Genomic DNA, 22,076 nt, shown 5'->3' with positions numbered 1-22,076 from the left:
CTGAAACTGGCAGTGTTAGGATGAAGCGTGGCCAAGAAAATGCAAAAGAGATGAAATTCACGGGGCTGACACGGCTCGTGTTAGCAAGTGTGAGATCTAGAAATTTTCAGCATGTTTCTCATCATGACAGACGTGTAGTATTTTGATCATAACTGGAGCTTCGTAACTCGGAATGACGCGGTTCCGGTGGCGAAATTTCACTAACGAAAAGGGCTACAACTTTCATGAAGAATGCAAATCCAAATTCTAAAGTTAAGGACCAACACGGCCCGTGTTACCTAACACGGCCACCCGTGTTACCTAACACGGCCACCCGTGTTAGCAGTGCTGAGTGTGATTTTGAAAAATTAAGTTCAGGAGGCTAACACGGCCACCCGTGTTGTCTGACACGGCCAGTGTTGGCTAAAACGCTGATTTTGCTGATTTTTGTGATTTTTTATTAAGTGTTGACCCAAGGGGCATTTTGGGTACTTCCAACCAACCTAAGTATGTCTCCACTATTTAAAAGAGTTTTAACGATGAATTAGAGGACTTTTTGGCCGGGAGAAGATACAAGATTGAAGATTGGAGAACACAAGGGTTTGGGAGAGAAGAAGGTCTTTATGAACGGAAGCGATTGAAGATCAACTTTCATCTCAATTCTTGTAATGTATCTATTTTATATTCTGTTTTCTTTGAACAATATGAGTAACTAAACCCTAATGCTAGGGGGTGTCCTTGATTTGATTCTGTAATGATTTTGAATTCCTGAGTTCATCAATAGATTTGTTTTCTTATTCAATTTAATTGTACAAGGTTTTTATGCTTTCTTTGTCGGACCAACAAGATTGATTTACAGTTAACAACCAGCTGGACAGCGGTTGTTAAGGTTTTTGTACGATTAGACTATAGTAGATATCACCTAGGACTAGGGATACCCTATGGTTACCGGTTAACTCTTGATAACATAAAGGCTTGATTTCATCATAATTCTCTAAGGACTTAGGATTTAGCATGAATGTTCAAAGGTTTTCCCACTAAGGACTTAGGGGAAAGTAATCTAAAGGGCGGTAATTAAAGGATATTAACTTGTTGAAGAGATCTAAATCCAAGGTTATTACAGGAACAATCACACACTATACCCCTAGCATAATACTCATATTTGTCAAAAAGTCAATTTACTTTTCTGCTTATTTTAATTATTGTTTAGTCACAATTTCCAAACACAACCCCAACATTAGTTTTTGTTTAATTGAACCACTATTGAAACTCGATATTAACGTGTAGTCCTTGAGATCGACATTCGGGGAATTTCCCTACTATTACTACAGAGGCAAAATAGTACACTTGCTATTTTTCCGATCAAGTTTTTGGCGCCGTTGCCGGAGACTGCTAAAATATAGATTTTTGATTTTAGTTCAATTGAAATTTTGTTGCTCGTCAACTAAAATTTTGTTTTTGTTTTTGTTTATTTGAATTTGTTTTTATATAAAAAAAAAAGAAAAGAAAAGGGTTGATTTTTTTTGCTTCATGAATTCTTCTATACTTTGCTACTAACAAATTGTCTGAGTTTTGTAGCTATGTATTGTTTTGATACATTGCCACCTGTATCTCCTGCATGTTGGTCGCCTGATTCAGGAGTCACCTTGGAAGAGGCGACTAAAATTTTCAAAGCATATAAGAGGGAGGTAAGAATCCTTATGAATGAATGTGAGGAAGCTAACTATTATCCAGATAGGTTTATTTGGAGAAAGTTAGAAGTGGGAGAAGAATATGTGGAACCAGAAGAAAAATGCTTAACATCAGATGAAGAGGATGCAGTAAGAATAGAAGAATTTGAGGTAAAAAAGAAATATGGGGAAGAAGAAATAAGGAAACTTGAAGATGATCGAGTTTTGGATAAAACCACAAATTTAACAATTTGTGAAGAGGTGGACATCCAACAAGAAAATTTTCAACAGAAGAGTATCCCCAAAAACTATTTTTACAACAAGGCAGATGGAAGACAAGAAATTGACAAAGTATTGGAAGACATTTATGCCTTGTTCAATAAAATCAAGCTGAAAAGGATTTGGGAGCAACATCATCGGTACTATAAGTTCATGGGATTGTTACCAAACAAAAGAAAGAAAAAATATGATGTGTTCTTTGTGTCATATATGCCACCCTAACAAGGGGAAGGGATCGTCGAGCCATGCGACGTTAAACGAAGCGCTTCGTGGGAGGCAACCCAAGCTTTTAACAACTTATTTTTCGTTTTGTGTTTGCTTGTTTTTTTTTTTCAGGAAATAAAAAGGGGGGCTTTCTGGTGAATGCTAGGAAGCTGCAGTTAGAGTTGCACTACCCTCTGTGAGTCACCCCTCTCGGGCTTGTTCTGAAACATTGGGGCCAATGTTTAGTTCAAGTTTGGGGGAGGATTTACTCTTGCATTTTTCTTTTTATGTTTTTTTTTTATGATGTGTAAAACCAAACATTGAGTTCTTCCCAAATTTTGACCGAAATTTTAATTTTTGTTGAAGAGTTTTTGATCTTAAAGAGCGATCGGGAATAGTATATAGAGATGAAGCAAGGATTGTTTGAGGACAGGATGTTCGGAATAATGTGACAAGAAGAGGTTTGTTTAAACACCCTTGGTTCCCTAAAAGAGATACGAGTCTAACGTGTAGATTTGCACCATAGTACTTGTCTCCTGAGAAGTACTTCTCGAGTAGTTTATTGATACAGTCCGGCATAATTCAGATTCACTTGCATGATGAATGGTTGAGAAAAAAAAAGAAGAGATATGAAGTTGGCACCAAATGATGAAAAGGCGGTAAAAGGAAATCGGCTCGCTAAGTTGGGTAACTCTCACCCGGTTATTCAGCCCAAAGGAGATTGATCCCCAAACGTCGTCCAAAAGGATAATATATAACTGCAAAGTTTGAAAATTTCATCGGTAAATAAAAGTAGCAAATGCTGCTCATTTGGTGGCAGAAAAAAAATGAATTCTTGACTAGTCTTGTGTATGTGATGATCATCATAAATTTCCATTGCCTTAATTTGATTGTTCTAATGAAAAAGGAGGAAAATCGGAAAGAGACTTAAGTACAAAGCATAGTTAGAGAGGTATCCTAAAGGGGAGCTCAGGGTTTAAATATTCTTGCAGAAGCTCTTCGTGTCATGTGAATGTCGGACTAACAGTCTCTTGATCAAAAGGAACAGAAATCTCACGTATGAGTATCGGTATGCTGTGATCTTCATTTTCTTTTGTAGTTGTCACTTGAGGTCAAGCAACGGTTTAAGTTTGGGGAGTTTGATCAGTGGTTTTTACACGTTTATTTACCGTTGATTTTAGTCGTCTTTGCTTTATATTATCAAGTATTTTACTTTATTCTTCTACATTTTATGCTTTCGTTGTGTATTTTACTATTTGCAGGCTCCAAGAAATAAATCAAGACAAATCAATGCGAAAAAGTACAAAAAGGGGAGTTTCGAAGGAAGTGAAAAATCAAGCTACATTAGGTCTGACACGACCACCCGTGTCACCTGAAACTGGCAGTGTTAGGATGAAGCGTGGCCAAGAAAATGCAAAAGAGATGAAATTCACGGGGCTGACACGACTCGTGTTAGCAAGTGTGAGATCTAGAAATTTTCAGCATGTTTCTCATCATGACAGGCGTGTAGTATTTTGATCATAACTGGAGCTTCGTAACTCGGAATGACGCGGTTCCGGTGGCAAAATTTCGCTAACGAAAAGGGCTACAACTTTCATGAAGAACGCAAATCCAAATTCTGAAGTTAAGGACCAACACGGCCCGTGTTACCTAACACGGCCACCCGTGTTAGCAGTGCTGAGTGTGATTTTGAAAAATTAAGTTCAGGAGGCCAACACGGCCACCCGTGTTGCCTGACACGGCCAGTGTTGGCTAAAACGCTGATTTTGCTGATTTTTGTGATTTTTTATTAAGTGTAGACCCAAGGGGCATTTTGGGTACTTCCAACCAACCTAAGTGAGTCTCCACTATTTAGAAGAGTTTTAACGATGAATTAGAGGACTTTTTGGTCGGGAGAAGATACAAGATTGAAAATTGGATAACACAAGGGTTTGGGAGAGAAGAAGGTCTTCATGAACGGAAGCGATTGAAGATCAACTTTCATCTCAATTCTTGTAATGTATCTATTTTATATTCTGTTTTCTTTGAACAATATGAGTAACTAAACCCTAATGCTAGGGGGTGTCCCTGATTTGATTCTGTAATGATTTTGAATTCCTGAGTTCATCAATAGATTTGTTTTCTTATTCAATTTAATTGTACAAGGTTTTTATGCTTTCTTTGTCGGACCAACAAGATTGATTTACAGTTAACAACCAGCTGGACAGCGGTTGTTAAGGTTTTTGTACGATTAGACTATAGTAGATATCACCTAGGACTAGGGATACCCTATGGTTACCGGTTAACTCTTGATAACATAAAGGCTTGATTTCATCATAATTCTCTAAAGAATTAGGATTTAGCATGAATGTTCAAAGGTTTTCCCACTAAGGACTTAGGGGAGAGTAATCTAAAGGGCGGTAATTAAAGGATATTAACTTGTTGAAGAGATCTAAATCCAAGGTTATTACAGGAACAATCAGACACTATACCCCTAGCATAATACTCATATTTGTCAAAAAGCCAATTTACTTTTCTGCTTATTTTAATTATTGTTTAGTCACAATTTCCAAACACAACCCCAACATTAGTTTTTGTTTAATTGAACCACTATTGAAACTCGATATTAACGTGCAGTTCTTGAGATCGACATTCGGGGAATTTCCCTATTATTACTACAGAGGCAAAATAGTACACTTGCTATTTTTCCGATCACCTGTAGAAAGCAACAACCAAATCTTCTCATGTGCAAATGCTAGCACCCTCCAGTTGATAGTACCATTCAAGCTGAGTTCCAGATAAGCTTTCTTGAAAGAAATGGATCCAGAGCCTCTTATCAGCAGTGTGAGGCTGAATCTTCCTTACATAAGACCTTAAGTGCATCTTGGGACAGGAGGCCCCATCATACTTAGCAAAAGCAGGAGTTTTGAATTTTGGAGGAATAATGACCCCATGAACGAGTCCTAGTTCTTCAAAATCCAGCCCAGGTACCTTCTGAATTTCCATGCTTCTCAGACGCTCTTCTAGTTGCCTATACTTCTCATCAGCATAATACTCGTCTTGAGGATGCTCATCTTCTTCTTCTTCTTCCTCTTCCTTACCATCAGAACCTACATGGCTTCCCTGATTGTTCTTGACACAGAGGTCATCTCTTTCCTCTTCCTCTTCTTCATCTTTAGGGATTTCAGCTTCCTCGGCCCTCTTGGGACGACCTTTGAACCTTCTCCTCATGTTGATCACCCCTTTGGGTTTCTTGGTCTTCTTATCATTCTTAGTCAGAAGGGCTTTCATCTCGTCTTGCCCCTTGGACAAGGTCAGGATCATCGCTTGGAATTCAACATTTTGATCTTGGAGATTCTTCACAGATTGTTCGAGATCCATCTTTCTTACTGAAATAAACAGCAAAAGGATGAGGTGTTTGCTTTTATGAAAACCTGTAATGTGATGTTTATGAATGAATAACTATGCATATGCAATGTTTCCAAGGTTTTAAAGGACTTTTAACACATTTTGAAAAAAGAAACAAAAATATTAATATAAAATATAATATTGTAGAGTTAATAGTTACATCTGAAAGTGCTGAAAGAAATAAAATAATAAACTATAAAAAACAAAGAAATCAGTCTTCAAGTCGGTGCTTTCTCTTTAAACTTCTGATTTCCTCTTTGTGAGTTTTGATCATCTCGTTTCTTTCTTGGACGAGCCTATCAATCTCTCGCTCCCATGATTGTATCTGATCTGGAGAGACAAAATCTTCAATCTTCCATTTGCGGGAGAAATAGTCAAGCATACCATCTCGCTCTTTAGCATCAGCCACCAAAACCGGTTTCTCAGCTTCAACCTTATGTAGGCGCCTTTCAAGGTCCGCCTTTTCCTTTCTTAGAGAAGCAATGGTAACAACAAGGTCTTCATTTGGAGCGGGGACATAAGGCTCCAAAACCATAGGAATGATTCGAGGGGTAACCCTTGGCACAATATGGATATCAGATGGATATGGCATACCATGCTCGACAACTCGATCATAAATCCACCTAAAATAAAGATCTGAAGGGATGTAGTTCCTTGGTCCTAAATATCTTGTTCATACTTTCTTCACTTTGGACCAAGCTCTAATGAACAACTTCTTCTTTCCGGTTGTATCTGAATCAAAATCAAAATTTTCCGAGCTAAGATGTATGGAGCGAGGCTTGTCTTTCAAAGCGAAACCAAACTGATGTCGAGCTAATATGGGATTATAAGTTATCCCTCCTCGAGTACCAAGAAGAGGTACATTAGGGAAATCTCCACAGCTATCGAACAAATGGGTTCCTTCAAAACCTTTTTGGTTCCAAACGATGCCGTCGTATGAAAGCCTTATGATTCTTTGAACCCAAGTCAAACCTTCTTCATTTTTTATCGTAGAACGGGAAAAGTGCGAAATAAACCACTTATGCAATATTGGTGCGCATCCAAGGACACAACCTTTGCTTTTAGATGATCGGTGATGGATGGAATGCAAGAAATCACCTAATAAAGTCGGAATCGGATTGTTACCAATGAAGATCTTGAGAATAATCACATCCACAATTTTGTCATAACGAGGGAATAATACTTGTCTATAGATTAAGCAAGCGAGGACCTTTTCAAGAGCATCCATACTTAAAGCGTTAATTAAAATGTCAGCTTGACTATAAAAGAAGTCAATCGACACACCAGTATAGTCTCCTTTACTCACCCAAACCTTTTTGATTTCTGATCGAGGCAAATGCAATGCAGCAGCTACCTCTTCCTGCTTGGGTACCTCTTCTTCACCAGTGTATGGCATCTGATCAAGCACAGGTAATCCCAGGATGGAGGAAAAATCCTCTAGTGTGGGAACCAATTGAAAGTTCCTATAAGTAAAGCAGTGAAGGAGAGGATCATAAAACCGGATCATTGTGTTGAGGAGCGTTTCATCCACTTTGATCCTTACCAAGCTGATTAATCTGTTAAGAGATTCGGAAAGTACAAAAGCACCAGAAACATTGTCACAAAGAATCTTCAAAGAAGTAGGTATCCCTCTGAAACTGAGGCAGAAAGGTTTATGAACTTTGATTTCCATGACCTACAAAACATATTATGGTTAACAATCATTTAACTCCTTGGAAAGAGTTAGTCATGATATGTATGAATGATCCATGGATGCATAAATCACAAACACAAGTAAGTTCACGCAAATCACACAATTTCCTTAGGATTGGTTTGCATTGAGTTTGACCGGGGTATACCCTTCCCACATGTACTTCTATAGATAAAGAGATTTCAGCAACGGGTTCTACCAAGTGACCCAGAATTGTCAGCCCCATCTAAAGCACCCTCGAACATGGTACATGCATACCACATAATGATACTTTAGGAAGAAACCTATCTGAGTTGTATCATCGGGTAGCGATCATAACTTGGCATGCACCAAGAATAACCCCCCCCCCACTACGTTCCTAAAAGTTAAGATGGGTTAAAGGTGACTAAAGGTCCCTGAGCTCCGGCGCACCCAAAGAAACATGCGTAAACCTCTCTCATGCAAAAGATGTACACAATAACCAGTGGAGGCCTAACTCAAGTGCGAACTTCATTTTGACCAACCCCAAGCATGCACAAGGGGGGTCTCCATGACTATGTCGCTCCTAAACTTAAGTGTTCTTGAATCCGGGAATAGGATTCGTCCTTCAGTTTTCCCAAAACAACCCTGAAAAAATAAAACAAGCAAAGCAAACAATAGAAAACATTTAAGTGATTCCTAAACTTTTAAGGTAACCCCTCTTTTATCGAATTTAAGTCCCCAACAGAGTCGCCAGTTCTGTAATACGGTGAAATGACTTTTTATCGAAATGTCGCGGATAGCAAGAGTCTCCACCGACTTTTATTTTATCCAAACAAGTTAGAAACGCTAAAAGAAACAGGAAAAACCTTTTAAATAAAATAGGGTTCGGGGGGTAATTATGTGAAGGGAAGGTGTAAGGCACCCTTTGCATCCATGGTTTTCCATAGGCTCTTAATTGCTTTGCTCTTTGATTTTTGGAAAAGTATATGAAAAAGATAGGGACTTTAGCTCGTAAATGAGCGTAGCCCTTTTGAATAATTATGAGAAAGAATATAACAAAAGTTTAGATCAAGGTAAAGCAATTAGGGGCAATTACCTTGAAGTTTTGAAAATGAGGTTTCTTTTAGCCTCTCAGGATGAAAGGATTTATCCTTGCCATAAGAGGACAGGAAGCCTTTCCTTCGGAGGTTGAAGGGTCATCGTATTATCATTCGCCATAAGACTGACCCATGCCATAGAGAGGCAGGTAGTCTAAGGGAAGGATCAGAATAGCCTTTCGTAGGCAGCCAGAGGATACCTTAGCCTTTTCGTAGGCAACTTTCGAGGGTCGAGATCATGTGTATCGAAGGCAGCATCATTAGGGACCATGATCTTAATCGAGGCAACTGGCTAAGGTATCCTCGTATTCGAGGGACTGGCTATTCTGCAAAATAACATAAGGCAACAAGGCAACAAGGCAACATGCAACAGAGAGGTTTACCCAAAAGCGTACGTGTGTGCACCAATCACGTGATCATATTCGGATATTTTATCTTGTAAGTTAGTGATTCTAAATTAATTACAATCTTGCACTCCCTATAATTACTAACCACAACAATATAAACAAATAATTAAAGCAATACGGGGAAGGGAAATTGATCTGACATGGTTGACAGTCGGAAGAAACCTCGGAGGTAACCCTAAAAAATGGCAAAGGCAGAAAAGATGAAGGCAAGACAAACCCTAATTTTAAAAGGAAACAAAATAGACTTTTAAAAATAAGTAGGGTACTTAGCTTTAGCTCTTGATCAGGCGCGTAGTCGGAGCGTATTTGAGAATAACCCTGAAAAGACACAGAAAATAAAATGTATTCAGTGTAGGGAAAACCCTAATTAGGATTCAAATTGAGTATAATGGTAAATTGATTTAATTAATTATTGGTCTTACGACCTAATTAATTTAATCGGGATAAGAAAATTAAATCGAGTGTGAAAATAATTTATTAGGAGATTTTTGGAATAAAAATAGAATAAGTATGTATTTTTAAAGGTTTTTAATAATTAAATCAAATTAAATAACTATTTAAAATAATATATATATATTTCATAAAGTAAATAAATAATAAGTATAAATATATTTATAAATTTTTTTTATATAATTTATATATAAAACAGTTTTTTATTTGAAGAAAAAAAGAAAAAAAGAAAACAATATATATATATATATATATATATATATATATATATATATATATATATATATATATATATATATATATATTAAAACAAAATAAAAGGGCTATGTAATTAAAAATAAAAAAATTTCTGAAAATCTTAACTTAGGATCCTGTGTGATGCATGCGTGTGTGGTCCACCATGCGCTTCAGCCTTGCTAACGTTGGATTGAGTGAGGTGATGATCCGGTGGCCCAGATTGAGAGGGAACATAGTAACGCGTGTTTCATAACGCGTGGGATTACAGGACATCCCAATTCCCTTCGCGCGCTTTCGAGGTTCAAACCAACCAATCGCTTGTGGCCACCTCATCGTCTTCTTCACGAGGCCACTGAAACCAACCCCTTTTACAGCGCTTTTTATAAAAGGCGCATGAATGCGTGACCTGAAAATAGCGAACAGGTGCAAACGAAACCAAAAATATTTCGCGACCTACCTATTTGAACCGTCTGATTCTCACGAACCTGACCATGGTCTCAATTAGACTAAAAGGAACCTATGTCAAAAACCCCTAATTTGGAGGTTGGAACCCTAACATGGCATATTGCTCATAACTGAATCATAACTCAACAAACTTTCCAGAAACGATAAACATAACATTCTAAACACGAATATGCAATTAGATTATGATATGGATGCTTGAAATAGCGCAATCGAAGAAGATTAGAATCGGACAAAGAACGACTTTCAGTGCTTTGTTCTTGATGCTTCAATGCTCGAAAACGATTGGGATACACTCTATGATGATCCAGGAACGTGTTTGGATCGATCAAATGCCTTGAATTGTCCTGTGATGCAAAATTCGAGTTTGAGATTTTGATGAACTTTGGAGCTTGAGTAGGGTTCTCTTCTGCAGCCAACTTGTAACTGTTGCCATCTGGACTCGTTCAGTACTTATAGGAGATTAATTTAGGTCAATAAAATATGAGCAAATCTCAATGAATCCTTGATTTGTCAATTGGGAAATTTGATTGAAAATTAGTTATGAAACTTTCTAAAATTGGCCAATATTGATTCAATCTTCTCCTAATTACCTATGCACGAAATTGGATTGATTTTGGAATATATTTGATGAATAAAATAGATCCAAATCACATCTTTTATAAAAAAAATTGATTTTCCAATAATTTATTTGATTTTAATCATTTTTAAATGAATTAAAAATTCATAATAAATCAAATAAATCATATAATTTCGTGGGAAAGAGATTTTGGGCCTTTGGATACTTGGGGATCAAGATTGAACCAAAATAACTTGGGCCCATTTGCAAAAAAATGCAAGTCCTTTAACATTTTTTTCTCTAAAATAACTCAACTTTGACAAAGCCTATATCTCTCAATATTTGAGGTATGGAAGTGTTCTAAGACTTTTTAGAATCTTTAGAGAGTCCTCTAACCATTGTCTTTGGTCTCATATCAAAATTATTTTCCATGCTCATTTTATGTCCTTTTGAAAAAAGTGTCTTTTTGTTGACTTTTGAAAAGGACCTATAATGTTTTGGTCCATATCTCTCAAATGAAGCATTTTTAGACTTGGCATGTGAGAGACAAAATTGCAGAGAATCAAATTTCCTTCAAAATGAGCTTTAGATGGAAAATTTCTGATGTTCCATGTGAGAGTTATGGTCGGTCAAAGTTCAGTTGACTTTTCCTATACAAAACCCTAATTTAGAAACCTTTTGATTTGTTGATTTTTGATCTTTCCTTGATGAACCATGATCAATTCTTGATCAAATGGTGAATGATACTTCAATATGAGGATCTTGACAAAAAATCAGGAGTTTTGACTTTACTTTGACCATAGTTGACTTTTAGGTTAACTTAGTCAACTGTTGACTTTCTGAACAATTGAGTGACCATTCCTTTGAATTGAGCCTTGATACTTGTCATAGAGATAGTGTGAAATGTATTGAACCATATAAGATGTTTTGGAGCCATTGATTCACTGATTTTCCTTTGAGTAAGTCAAACCCTAGTTTTAGAGCCTTGTGTAGGAGAATGTGTTTAGGAGATTTGTGTTTTAGAGCCTTGTGTAGGAGATTTAGTATGGGAAAATTTTGGGGTATGACACCATGCACCACGAAATTTTATGGTCCTCAATGATCCAAACCAAAGCCTCACAATTTAATTTGTATTTTTGGTATTTTACTTTATTTATTTGCAATTTAAATGAATAAAATTCAAATAAATAGAAATAAAAATGCCAAAAATACAAGTAGGGTTTTATAGGTTCTTTTTTTGGGTCATATGTATGTTTGAAGTCCAAAACCTGAGCCCATTAGTTCAAAAACACCAAATTATTCAATTATGGTTTCATGCACTTCTTTAAATTTGACCAACTTCTAAGCCTCATATCTCCTTCAATCTTTGTGGTATGAACATACTCTAGGACTTTTTAGAAAGTTTAAAGAGTCCTCTAAAATCTCCTTTTTGTTTCACCTCAATTGAGTCCACCATGTTCAAGTTATAAGCTTTTGAAGAAGATGACTTTTTGTTGATCTTTTTGGAGGACCTGTAATGTTTTGGCTCATATCTCTCAAATGAAGCATTTTTTGCCTTGGCATGTGAGAGACAAAATTGTAAATAATTCAATTTCCTTCAAAATGAGCTTTGGATGGAAAATTTTGGATGTTCCATGTGAGAGTTATGTCTGGTCAAAGTTAAGATGACTTTCTCCTACACAAACCCTAATTTAGAAACTTTTGATTTGTTGATTTTTTATCTTTCATTGATGAACCATGATCAACTCTTGATCAAATGGTGAATGATACTTCAATATGAGTATTTTGACAAAAAATCAGGAGTTTTGACTTTACTTTGACCACAGTTGACTTTTAGGTCAATCTAGTCGACTGTTGACTGTTTGAATTGTTGACTGGGAAATCTTGAGAATCAAAGTGTGAAACTTGGCATGAGGTTCTTTGAATCATATGAGAGGTTATGAGGTCCACTTGGGTTGTCAGAACTTGATTTTTCTCTGAAGAAATCAAAACCCTAGTTTGAGGGTTGTTGTTTAGGAGAGTGTACAGTCAGTCAAGTCTTGAGCTTCTGATATTCAAATGAGCTTGAGTATGAAAATGTGGCGGGAAAATTTTGGGGTATGACACATTGTCACTTAATTGACTTATGGACAATAAGTTATTCGTTAATCCTTCTACAAGAAGTACATTAGTTTGGAGGGAGAGTTACCAATAATTATGGTTCCAAGGCCAATAATCTTTCCCTTCTGATCTCCTCCAAACTTGACTTCTCCGCCAGACTTAAGCACCAGATCTTGGAACATAGACCTTCTTCCCGTCATATGTCGCGAGCACCCAGAGTCCAGGTACCATGACATTTTGTGCTTTGTCTTCTTTGCTGCTAAGGATATCTGCAACAGAAATTATCTTCTCCTTAGGTACCCACAATTTCTTGGGTCCTTTCTTGTTAGTTTTCCTTAAGTTCTGATTGAACTTGGGTTTAGCATAATCATTAGCAGGAGGGACAACATGATATTCTTTAGGTTTGGCAGCATGATATTTTTTAGGTTGTGTCACATGCTTCTTGGTGTGTGTAGCATGAAAGCTTTGTGCATGTGAAGTGAGCCTAATATCATGAGAATGGCCATATTTGAACTGCTCATACAATGGCTTGTATGTGATTTTTAACTCATCCATAGATTCAAATTTATGTGGGATATCACCCTCATAGCCAACGCCAATCCTCTTGTTTCCAGAAACTCCATATATCATAGAAGCAAGGTGACTTCTGCCAATACTTCTAGATAGAAACTTTCTGAAGATCGAGTCATATTCTTTCAGAATATGATTGAGGCTAGGATTGGATTTTTCTGATTCAGAAGGAGATCCAATGTCTTTGGATAATTTTAAAACTTTTTCCTTTAATTCAGAATTTTCTACTTCAAGCTTCTTAGTTTCATATTCAAATAGCTTTTTTCAGCTTTTTGTATTTGATACGAAGATGAGCCTTGAGTTCTAGAATTTCAGTTAAATTGGAAACTAACTCTTCTCTGGATAGTTCAGAAAATACCTCTTCAGAATCTGATTCTGATGTAGATTCTGATCCATCATCCACTGTGGCCATCAGTGCAAGATTTGCTTGTTCACCTTCAGAGACTGATTCTGATTCTGATTCAGAATCATCCCATGTTGCCATAAGGCCATTCTTCTTATGAAACTTCTTCTTGGGATTCTCCTTCTGAAGTTTTGGACATTCATTCTTGAAGTGTCCAGGCTCATTGCACTCATAGCAGATGACCTTCTTCTTATTGGATCTTCTGCCACCAGAAGATTCTCCTCTTTCAGTCTTCTTTGAGCTTGTGAAGTTCTTGAACTTCCTTTGGCTGCTCTTCTAGAGTTGATTGACCCTTCTGGATATCATGGACAGTTCATCTTCTTCTCCTGATTTTGATTCTTCAGAATCTTCTTCTTCAGCCTGAAATGTGTTAGTGCATTTTTTATAATTAGATTTGAATGCAATAGACTTACCTTTCTTCTGAGGCTCATTTGCATCCAGCTCTATCTCATGGCTTCTCAAGGCACTTATTAGCTCTTCTAAAGAGACTTCATTCAGATTCATTGCTATCTTGAATGCAGTCACCATTGGACCTCATCTTCTGGGCAAGCTTCTGATGATATTCTTTACATGATCAGCCTTGGTGTAGCCTTTGTCCAGAACTCTTAATCCAGCAGTTAGCGTTTGAAATCTTGAGAACATCTTCATAATATTTTCATCGTCCTCCATCTTGAATGCTTCATATTTCTGGATTAAGGCAAGGGCTTTGGTCTCCATGACTTCAGCATTTCCTTCATGGGTCATTTTCAATGACTCATATATATCATAGGCAGTTTCCATCTTAGATATCTTCTCATACTCACCATGAGAGATAGCATTCAGCAAAATAGTCCTACATTTATGATGATTCTTGAAAAGCTTCTTTTGATCATCATTCATCTCTTGTCTTGTGAGCTTTACGCCACTTGCTTTCACTGGATGTTTGTAACCATCCATCAGAAGATCCCATAAGTCACCATCTAGACCATGAAAGTAACTTTCAAGTTTATCTTTCCAGTATTCAAATTTTTCACCATCAAATATTGGTGGTCTAGTATAACCATTGTTACCATTTCCATTGTGTTGCTCAGCTGAGCCAGATGTAGATGTATTTGTTTGATCTTCACCAGCCATCTTTTACAGAAGCATTTTTCTCTTCCTGAATCTTTTCTAAACACGGTTAAGTGCTTGCACCTTAGAACCGGTGCTCGGATGCCAATTGAAGGATAGAAAAACACTTAGAAAGGGGGGGTTTGAATAAGTGTAGCTTTAAAACTTGTAAGATAAAAACTATTTGCACAATGATTTTTATCCTGGTTCGTTGTTAACTAAACAACTTCAGCCCACCCCCTTGGAGTGATTTACCTCACCTAGGGATTTAATCCACTAATCACACAAGATTACAATGGTTTTCCACTTAGACAACTTCTAAGTCTTCTAGAGTATATTGATCACAACCTGATCACTCTAGGAACAAACTGCTTAGATACCCTCTAAGACTTTCTAGAGTATTCTAATCAACAACCTGATCACTCTAGTTCTTACAAATTAATGTAAACAAATTCTTTTAAGAGTTACAATGTTTCTTAGATAAGCTATTATCACAACTGTGATTTTCTCTTAAGTTTAAGCTTAGTCTCACTAATATATTACAATAGCAATGTAGTGAGGTTGAAGATGAAGTTTAAGAGCTGGTTAATTTGACAGCGTTTGCACAAGAATATTTGTTCAAGATTCGTCACATAGCTTCTCATCAGAACTTCAATATATAGGCGTTTGAGAAGATGACCGTTGGGAGCAATTAATGCTTTGCGTATTCCTTATAGCATTGCATTTAATGTTTCACTCTTTTGTCAACTACCTCGAGCCTTGCTTTTGCTGTGACTACTGACGTTTCCTTTAATAGCTTCTAATGTTCCTTTTGTCAGTCAGTGTAGCCTGCCATCTTGTACTTGCTTCTGATCTAATGTTTGTGTAAACAACGTTTGAATATCATCAGAGTCAAACAGCTTGATGCGGAGCATCTTCTTGTCTTCTAACCTTGAAGTGCTTCTTAGCGTGATACCATGAGAACTTCAGTGCTTTTGCTTCTGATCTTAAGTTCTTCTGATGCATCCATAGACCATGTTCTGATTCAGCTTAACCATCTTTTGATGTCATGCCAGACCATGTTCTGATGTTGCATGCTTAACCTTCAGAGTCAGTGCTTCTTGTGCTGATCTTGTGCATACTCTTTATGTAATCCTTGAAATGGAAATTGCGTAGTATTAGAGTACCATATTATCTCATACAAAATTCATATACATTGTTAACATCAAAACTAAGAATATTGATAAGAACAAATCTTGTTCTAACATATCGTACTTAGCCGGAAGGAGATTCCTATTCTGGATGTTGAAAGTGATTCTCCGACTCTTGACCGTTTGATGGAGCTCTTAAGGTTCTTCACTAGTTTCACCAACTTTGTTCTTCCCTTTTGCATTTCTTGTAGCTCTTGGTTCCATGGTTGAGGAAGGATTTGAGAGTTAGGGTTTAGGTTTGGGATTTTTGGATTTGGAGAGTGGAGGAAGATTTGAGTGAGATATGTGAAAGAATGGAAGATTATATAGAGGTTTGAGGTAGTGGGTAATAAAGATTTATTGGTTAAAGTGAGATAGTGGAGCTTTTAATGGGTTTGACAATGGAGGTGGAAGAGTGTTTAGAGAAGATGAAGATGAATGTATGTGAAGAATGAAAGTAAATGTGTGGTTGAATAGAGATAAAGTAATACGTAATAAGTAATACGTAACAGCCATAATAAAAGCAAGAAAAATTCTGAAAAAGTACGTGGGAACCTGTTCCTCTCTACATGGAACCCGGTTCCCGAGACACAAAAAAGTTACGCTTCTGGAATTTACCATGGGGAACCGGTTCCTGGACAGAAAAAGTCCAAAAACTTGATTTTTATGAAATAGAAAGCATATATATCACATAAAAACATCAAGACATAATATATAAACATAAATAAAGCACTTTTTGACACACATGGATTTTTAGAAATGTGTACCTTTGATTTATGTTAATGAAGAAAACAATTTAAATATCACCTTCATCTAAAATTCCAAGCTCTCGTAGAATTTTGTGAAACGATTATTTTGGAAGAGGCTTGGTGAAGATATCTGCAAGTTGGTTATGAGTATCCACAAATGTGACTTCGACATCTCCTTGAAGGACATGGTTTCGGAGAAAATGATGTCGAATGTCTATGTTGAAGGATAGAAAAACACTTAAAAAGGGGGGGTTTGAATAAGTGTAGTCTAAAAACTTGAACGATAAAAACAATATGCCCATTTATTTTTATCTTGGTTCGTTATTAACTAAACTACTCCAGTCCACCCCCACGGAGTGATTTACCTCACCTGAGGATTTAATCCACTAATCGCACGGATTACAATGGTTTTCCACTTAGCCCACGACTAAGTCTTCTAGAGTATCCTGATCACAACTTGATCACTCTAGGAACAACTGCTTAGAAACACTCTAAGACTTTCTAGAGTTTCCTGATCAACACGATCACTCTAGTTACAACTGCTTAGAAACACTTTAAGACTTCCTAGAGTATTCTGATCAACACGATCACTCTAGTTCCTTACAACTTAATGTAATCAATTAAGAGTATTACAAATGCTTCTGAAAAGCTATAATCACAACTGTGATATTTCTCTAAAGTTTAAGCTTAATCTCAATAATATATTACAACAGCAATGTAGTGAGCTTTGATGAAGATGAAGTTTCTGAGCTTTGATTTGAACAGCGTTTCAGCAAGTTAATATTCACAGAATAGGTGTAGAATTGGTAACATTGCTTCTCATCAGAACTTCATACTTATAGGCGTTTGAGAAGATGACAGTTGGGAGCATTTAATGCTTTGCGTGTTCCGTACAACATTGCATTTAATGTTTCACGCTTTTGTCAACTACCTCGAGCCTTGTTCACGCTGTGTCTACTGACGTTGCCTTTAATAGCTTCCAACGTTCCTTTTGTCAGTCAGCGTAGCCTGCCACCTATACTTTCTTCTGATCTGATGTTTGTGAATACAACGTTTTAATATCATCAAAGTCAAACAGCTTGGTGCAAAGCATCTTCTTGTCTTCTGACCTTGAAGTGCTTCTGAGCGTGATACCATGAGAACTTCAGTGCTTCTGCTTCTGATCTCAAGTTCTTCTGATGCTTCCATAGACCCATGTTTTGATTCTGCCTTGACCATCTTCTGAGTCAAAAGCTTCTGAGCGCTGATTTGTGCATACTCTTTATATATTTCCTGAAAAGGAAATTGCAATGTATTAGAGTACCACATTATCTCACACAAAATTCATATCCTTGTTATCATCAAAACTAAGAATATTGATCAGAACAAATCTTGTTCTAACAATCTCCCCCTTTTTGATGATGACAAAAACATATATAAATGATATGAATTTGCGATCAGAAAGAGCAGACGGCTAAAGACAATTACACAGCTATAGCATAAGCATGTGAATATGTCTCCCCCTGAGATTAACAATCTCCCCCTGAGAGGAATAATCTCCCCCTGAAATAGATACTCGAAGAACTTTAATAAAAGACTTCCCTGATTATTTCAGTAGAGATGTTCACATAAGCTTCTGTCTTCAGAAAATTCATAGCTTCTGACTTCTGCTTCCATCGGACAGCTTCAGAACTTGAATTTCTTTAGATCCCTAGAACACTCACAGCTTCTGATTTCTGCTTCCATTGGACATCTTCAAAACTTGAATTTCTTTGATCTTCAGAACATTCACAGCTTCTGATTTCTGCTTCCATTAGGACAGCTTCAGAACTTGAATTTCTTTGATCTTCAGAACATTCACAGCTTCTGATTCCTGCTTCCATTAGGACAGCTTCAGAACTTGAGTTTCCTAGATCTTTAGAACATTCACAGCTTCTGATTTCTGCTTCCCTCGGATAGCTTCAGAGCTTTGAATTTCTTCTTACATCACTTCATGCTAGATTGTATCAGAACATTTTTGAATGTACCAGAGCATCATTAGAGCATCTCTACATCCTGAAATGTTACAGAACAAAACTAAATGACAAAAGTCAGCATGAATGAGTTAGAGCATATGAACTGCTTCTAGTCATATATAATGTGTTTCATTAAATATATCAATTTGTTAGAACACATAATATGTATCAGAGCCATATGGAATGTATCAGAATAAATAGACATAATGTTTCAGATCATATTCTATCATCACAATATCTGAACATTCTTCCTTCTTGCTTCTGAAGCTTCATAGCACTCAACTTGCTTCAAGAATCCAAGAACTTGCTTCTCTTCATGATCCTCATGATTTTGCTTCTGGTGTTGAGCCTTTTAAGATTGTCTTCAATCCTGCAAAAAAACACTTAGAAACACAAATCTTGCAAATTCTGTTAGTGGTGTAGGGACTTTCTTCCCGGTAACTGATAAAATTAATCAGATCATTTATCACCATTTTCTCCCCCTTTTTGTCATAACATCAAAAAGAATATAAAAGATTCAGATGTAAAGCAAGAGACCAAAGGAATGAAACATAATAACTTTTTCATTGATTTGAACAACTGGGTTACAAGAGAGATATGCAGATAAGCAGATGCAATCAATCAAAGAAAACTACAAGGACTCAAAGACTATAACCCTAGCTTAGACATAATCTTAGCTAACATATCATGAATCCCTGCGATGTCCTCAGATCGTCTAGCCATGAAAGCTTGAATCTCTGCATGTCTGCCCAGACTGGACTCCAAGGAGTAAGTGAAGGACAGTTCACAAAAAGAGAGCTAATGTCTCAAATGGGGCTTTCCCTTAACATAGAAGTTAAGAACATGATGCTTAACTTCATCCAATATCTCAAGAAAGTCTTCTTCCTTTGGGTTAATGTTGATAACATCATCAAAGAGGAGATCTGACTTGAGATTTCTTGGAATCTTGAGAGATCCGTCTTGAAATCTATGTTGGTAACCCCTGAGATATGTTTCTCAATATGGAACCAAACAGTTCTTCCAGCCGTCTTGTTCAAAAAGAACAACCACCCTTGAGCTTTAGACTTCGCATCTGGTTTGAAACCGAAAGCGTCCAAGTTATCACCGTCCACCGGGTTCATGAAGAATGTTAGGTTGAAGATGAATAATCTAGGGTTTATGTGAAATGCAGAGAATGTGAGAGAGAGAGAGAGAGAGAGAGAGAGAAAGAATGAAACGACTGAAGAATATAAAGGAAAAGAAATAAATGAAGAAATGAATGTCATTTAATGTTGCGTGACGCGAGGGAGATAATTATGACAAAAGAAGTTATTAGCACAGTTATTTCTGCATGCACGCTTATCCAGAAATAGTGAACACGTGTTTACCATCCGGATAACCAGTGACAGTTGTTTTGCCTTAAAGAGATTCTGAGTCAACTTAGACAATGAAACGTTAGTAATAACAGAATCACTACTTCTAATTGATTTCAATCAGAACTTCTTATAAAAAATCCAGTCTCATTTCAGAAGATACTCATACATAAGATCTTCTCATCTTCTCATTCTGGGCATAAATCCATACTGATATTCTTCAGAATGAACTTAAACCTATCTTCAGCAAGGGGTTTTGTAAAGATATCAGCCCATTGATGGTCTGTATCCACAAAGTTTAAAGATATAATACCCTTCTGAACATAGTCCCTTATGTTTAATCTCAATATGTTTAGCTTTTGAATGTAAAATAGGATTCTTAGATAAACATATAGCAGAAGTATTATCACAAAAAATAGGAATGTTACTCTCATATATCTGATAATCTTCTAGCTGACTTCTCATCCAGAGCATTTGTGTGCTACAACCAGCTGCAGCAACATATTCTGCTTCTGTTGTTGAGAGGGCAATTGTAGCTTGCTTCTTGCTGTACCATGAGATCAGATGACTTCCAAGGAATTGACAACTTCCAGAAGTGCTCTTCCTTTCTATTCTATCTCCAGCATAGTCAGCATCACAGAATCTTACTAAGTTGTAATCTTTGGATCTTCTGTAAACTATGCCAACATTAGTAGTACCTTTCAGATACCTCAAAATTCTCTTAACAACAGTTAAATGAGATTCTCTCGGATCTGATTGGAATCTTGCACACAAATAAACACTGAAGAGAATGTCAGGCCTAGAAGCAGTTAGATATAGAAGAGATCCAATCATACCTCTGTACAACTTCTGATCTACCTTCTTACTTACCTCATCCTTACCTAGGACACATGTTGGATGCATAGGAGTTTTGGCTTCTTTGCTTTCAGAAAGATTAAACTTCTTCAGAAGTTCTTTCACATACTTTGTTTGATGAACATAAGTTCCGTCAGAAGTTTGGTTGATTTGAATTCCAAGGAAATACTTGAGTTCTCCCATCATGCTCATTTCAAATTCAGCCTGCATAGACTCAGCAAACTCCTTTCCAAGTGTAGCATTAGATGTTCCAAAGATGATATCATCAACATATATTTGACATATTAAAATATCCTTTTTAAAGGTTTTACAAAAGAGAGTAGTGTCCACTTTTCTTCTAGTGAAACCATTTTCCAGAAGGAAGGAACTTAAACGTTCATACCAAGCTCTCGGAGCTTGCTTCAATCCGTATAATGATTTCTTTAATTTAAAAACATGATTTGGATACTTAGAGTCTTCAAAACCAGGAGGTTGATGGACATAAACTTCTTCATCTATGTAACCATTTAAGAAGGCACTCTTAACATCCATTTGATAAAGAGTGATGTTGTGTTGAGTGGAAAAAGAAATTAATAGACGAATAGATTCTAACCTGGCCACTGGTGCAAAGGTTTCTGTGTAGTCAATCCCTTCTTGTTGACTGTAACCTTGAGCAACCAGTCTGGCTTTGTTTCTTACCACTTCTCCCTGCTCGCTTACCTTGTTTCTGAACACCCACTTAGTGCCAATGATGTTAAATCCTTTTGGTCTAGGAACCAAGTCCCATACGTCATTCCTTGTAAACTGATTTAGTTCTTCTTCCATGGCAATTGTCCAGTCAGGATCTTCTAGAGCTTGGTCAACAGAAGTTGGCTCGATCAAAGAAACGAGACCTAATTGACATTCTGCATTGTTCTTAAGGAATGCCCTTGTTCTGATGGGATCATCTTTCTTCCCAAGGATCACATCTTCTGAATGAGCTGAAACAAGTCTGGGTGATCTTCTGACTATTGGCTCTTCAGAAATCCTGAGATTCTCTAAAGATGCAGCAATTTTATCTTCTGATCCATTGCTTCTAAGACTGCCAGCTTTTGCAGCTTTGCTTCTTGGTTCTTCTTCTTCTGATATATCAATATCAAAATCTGCAAAATTCTCAAACTGCTTTGGTTTTTCAAGACCAAGCTTATCATCAAACCTGATATTGATTGATTCTTCTACAATCAATGTTTCAGTATTGTATACTCTGTAGCCTTTAGAGCGTTCAGAATATCCAAGAAGGAAACACTTATGTTGGGATGGAATATTCAGAATAAAACATATACATCCAAAAGGATGGAAATATGAAATGTTGGGCTTTCTGTTCTTCCACAATTCATAAGGAGTCTTATTTAGAATAGGTCTGATAGAGATTCTATTCTGAATGTAACATGCAGT

General features: G+C 36.8%; 1 protein-coding gene across 1 annotated transcript; it reads right to left on the bottom strand.

Annotated features, from left to right (window-relative positions):
* Positions 1-6,192: 6,192 nt before the first annotated feature.
* Positions 6,193-7,191, bottom strand: LOC131626570 (uncharacterized). The gene has a single exon (XM_058897390.1). It carries the CDS (start codon positions 7,189-7,191, stop codon positions 6,193-6,195), a length of 999 nt encoding a protein of 332 aa, XP_058753373.1.
* Between the last annotated feature and the right edge of the window lie 14,885 nt (positions 7,192-22,076).

The sequence above is a fragment of the Vicia villosa genome, unplaced genomic scaffold, assembly GCF_029867415.1.
Source record: "Vicia villosa cultivar HV-30 ecotype Madison, WI unplaced genomic scaffold, Vvil1.0 ctg.000306F_1_1, whole genome shotgun sequence".
Lineage (NCBI taxonomy): Eukaryota > Viridiplantae > Streptophyta > Magnoliopsida > Fabales > Fabaceae > Vicia > Vicia villosa.
The sequence above is the reverse complement of the archived record's forward strand: the minus strand, read 5'-3'. Positions and strand labels throughout refer to the sequence as shown.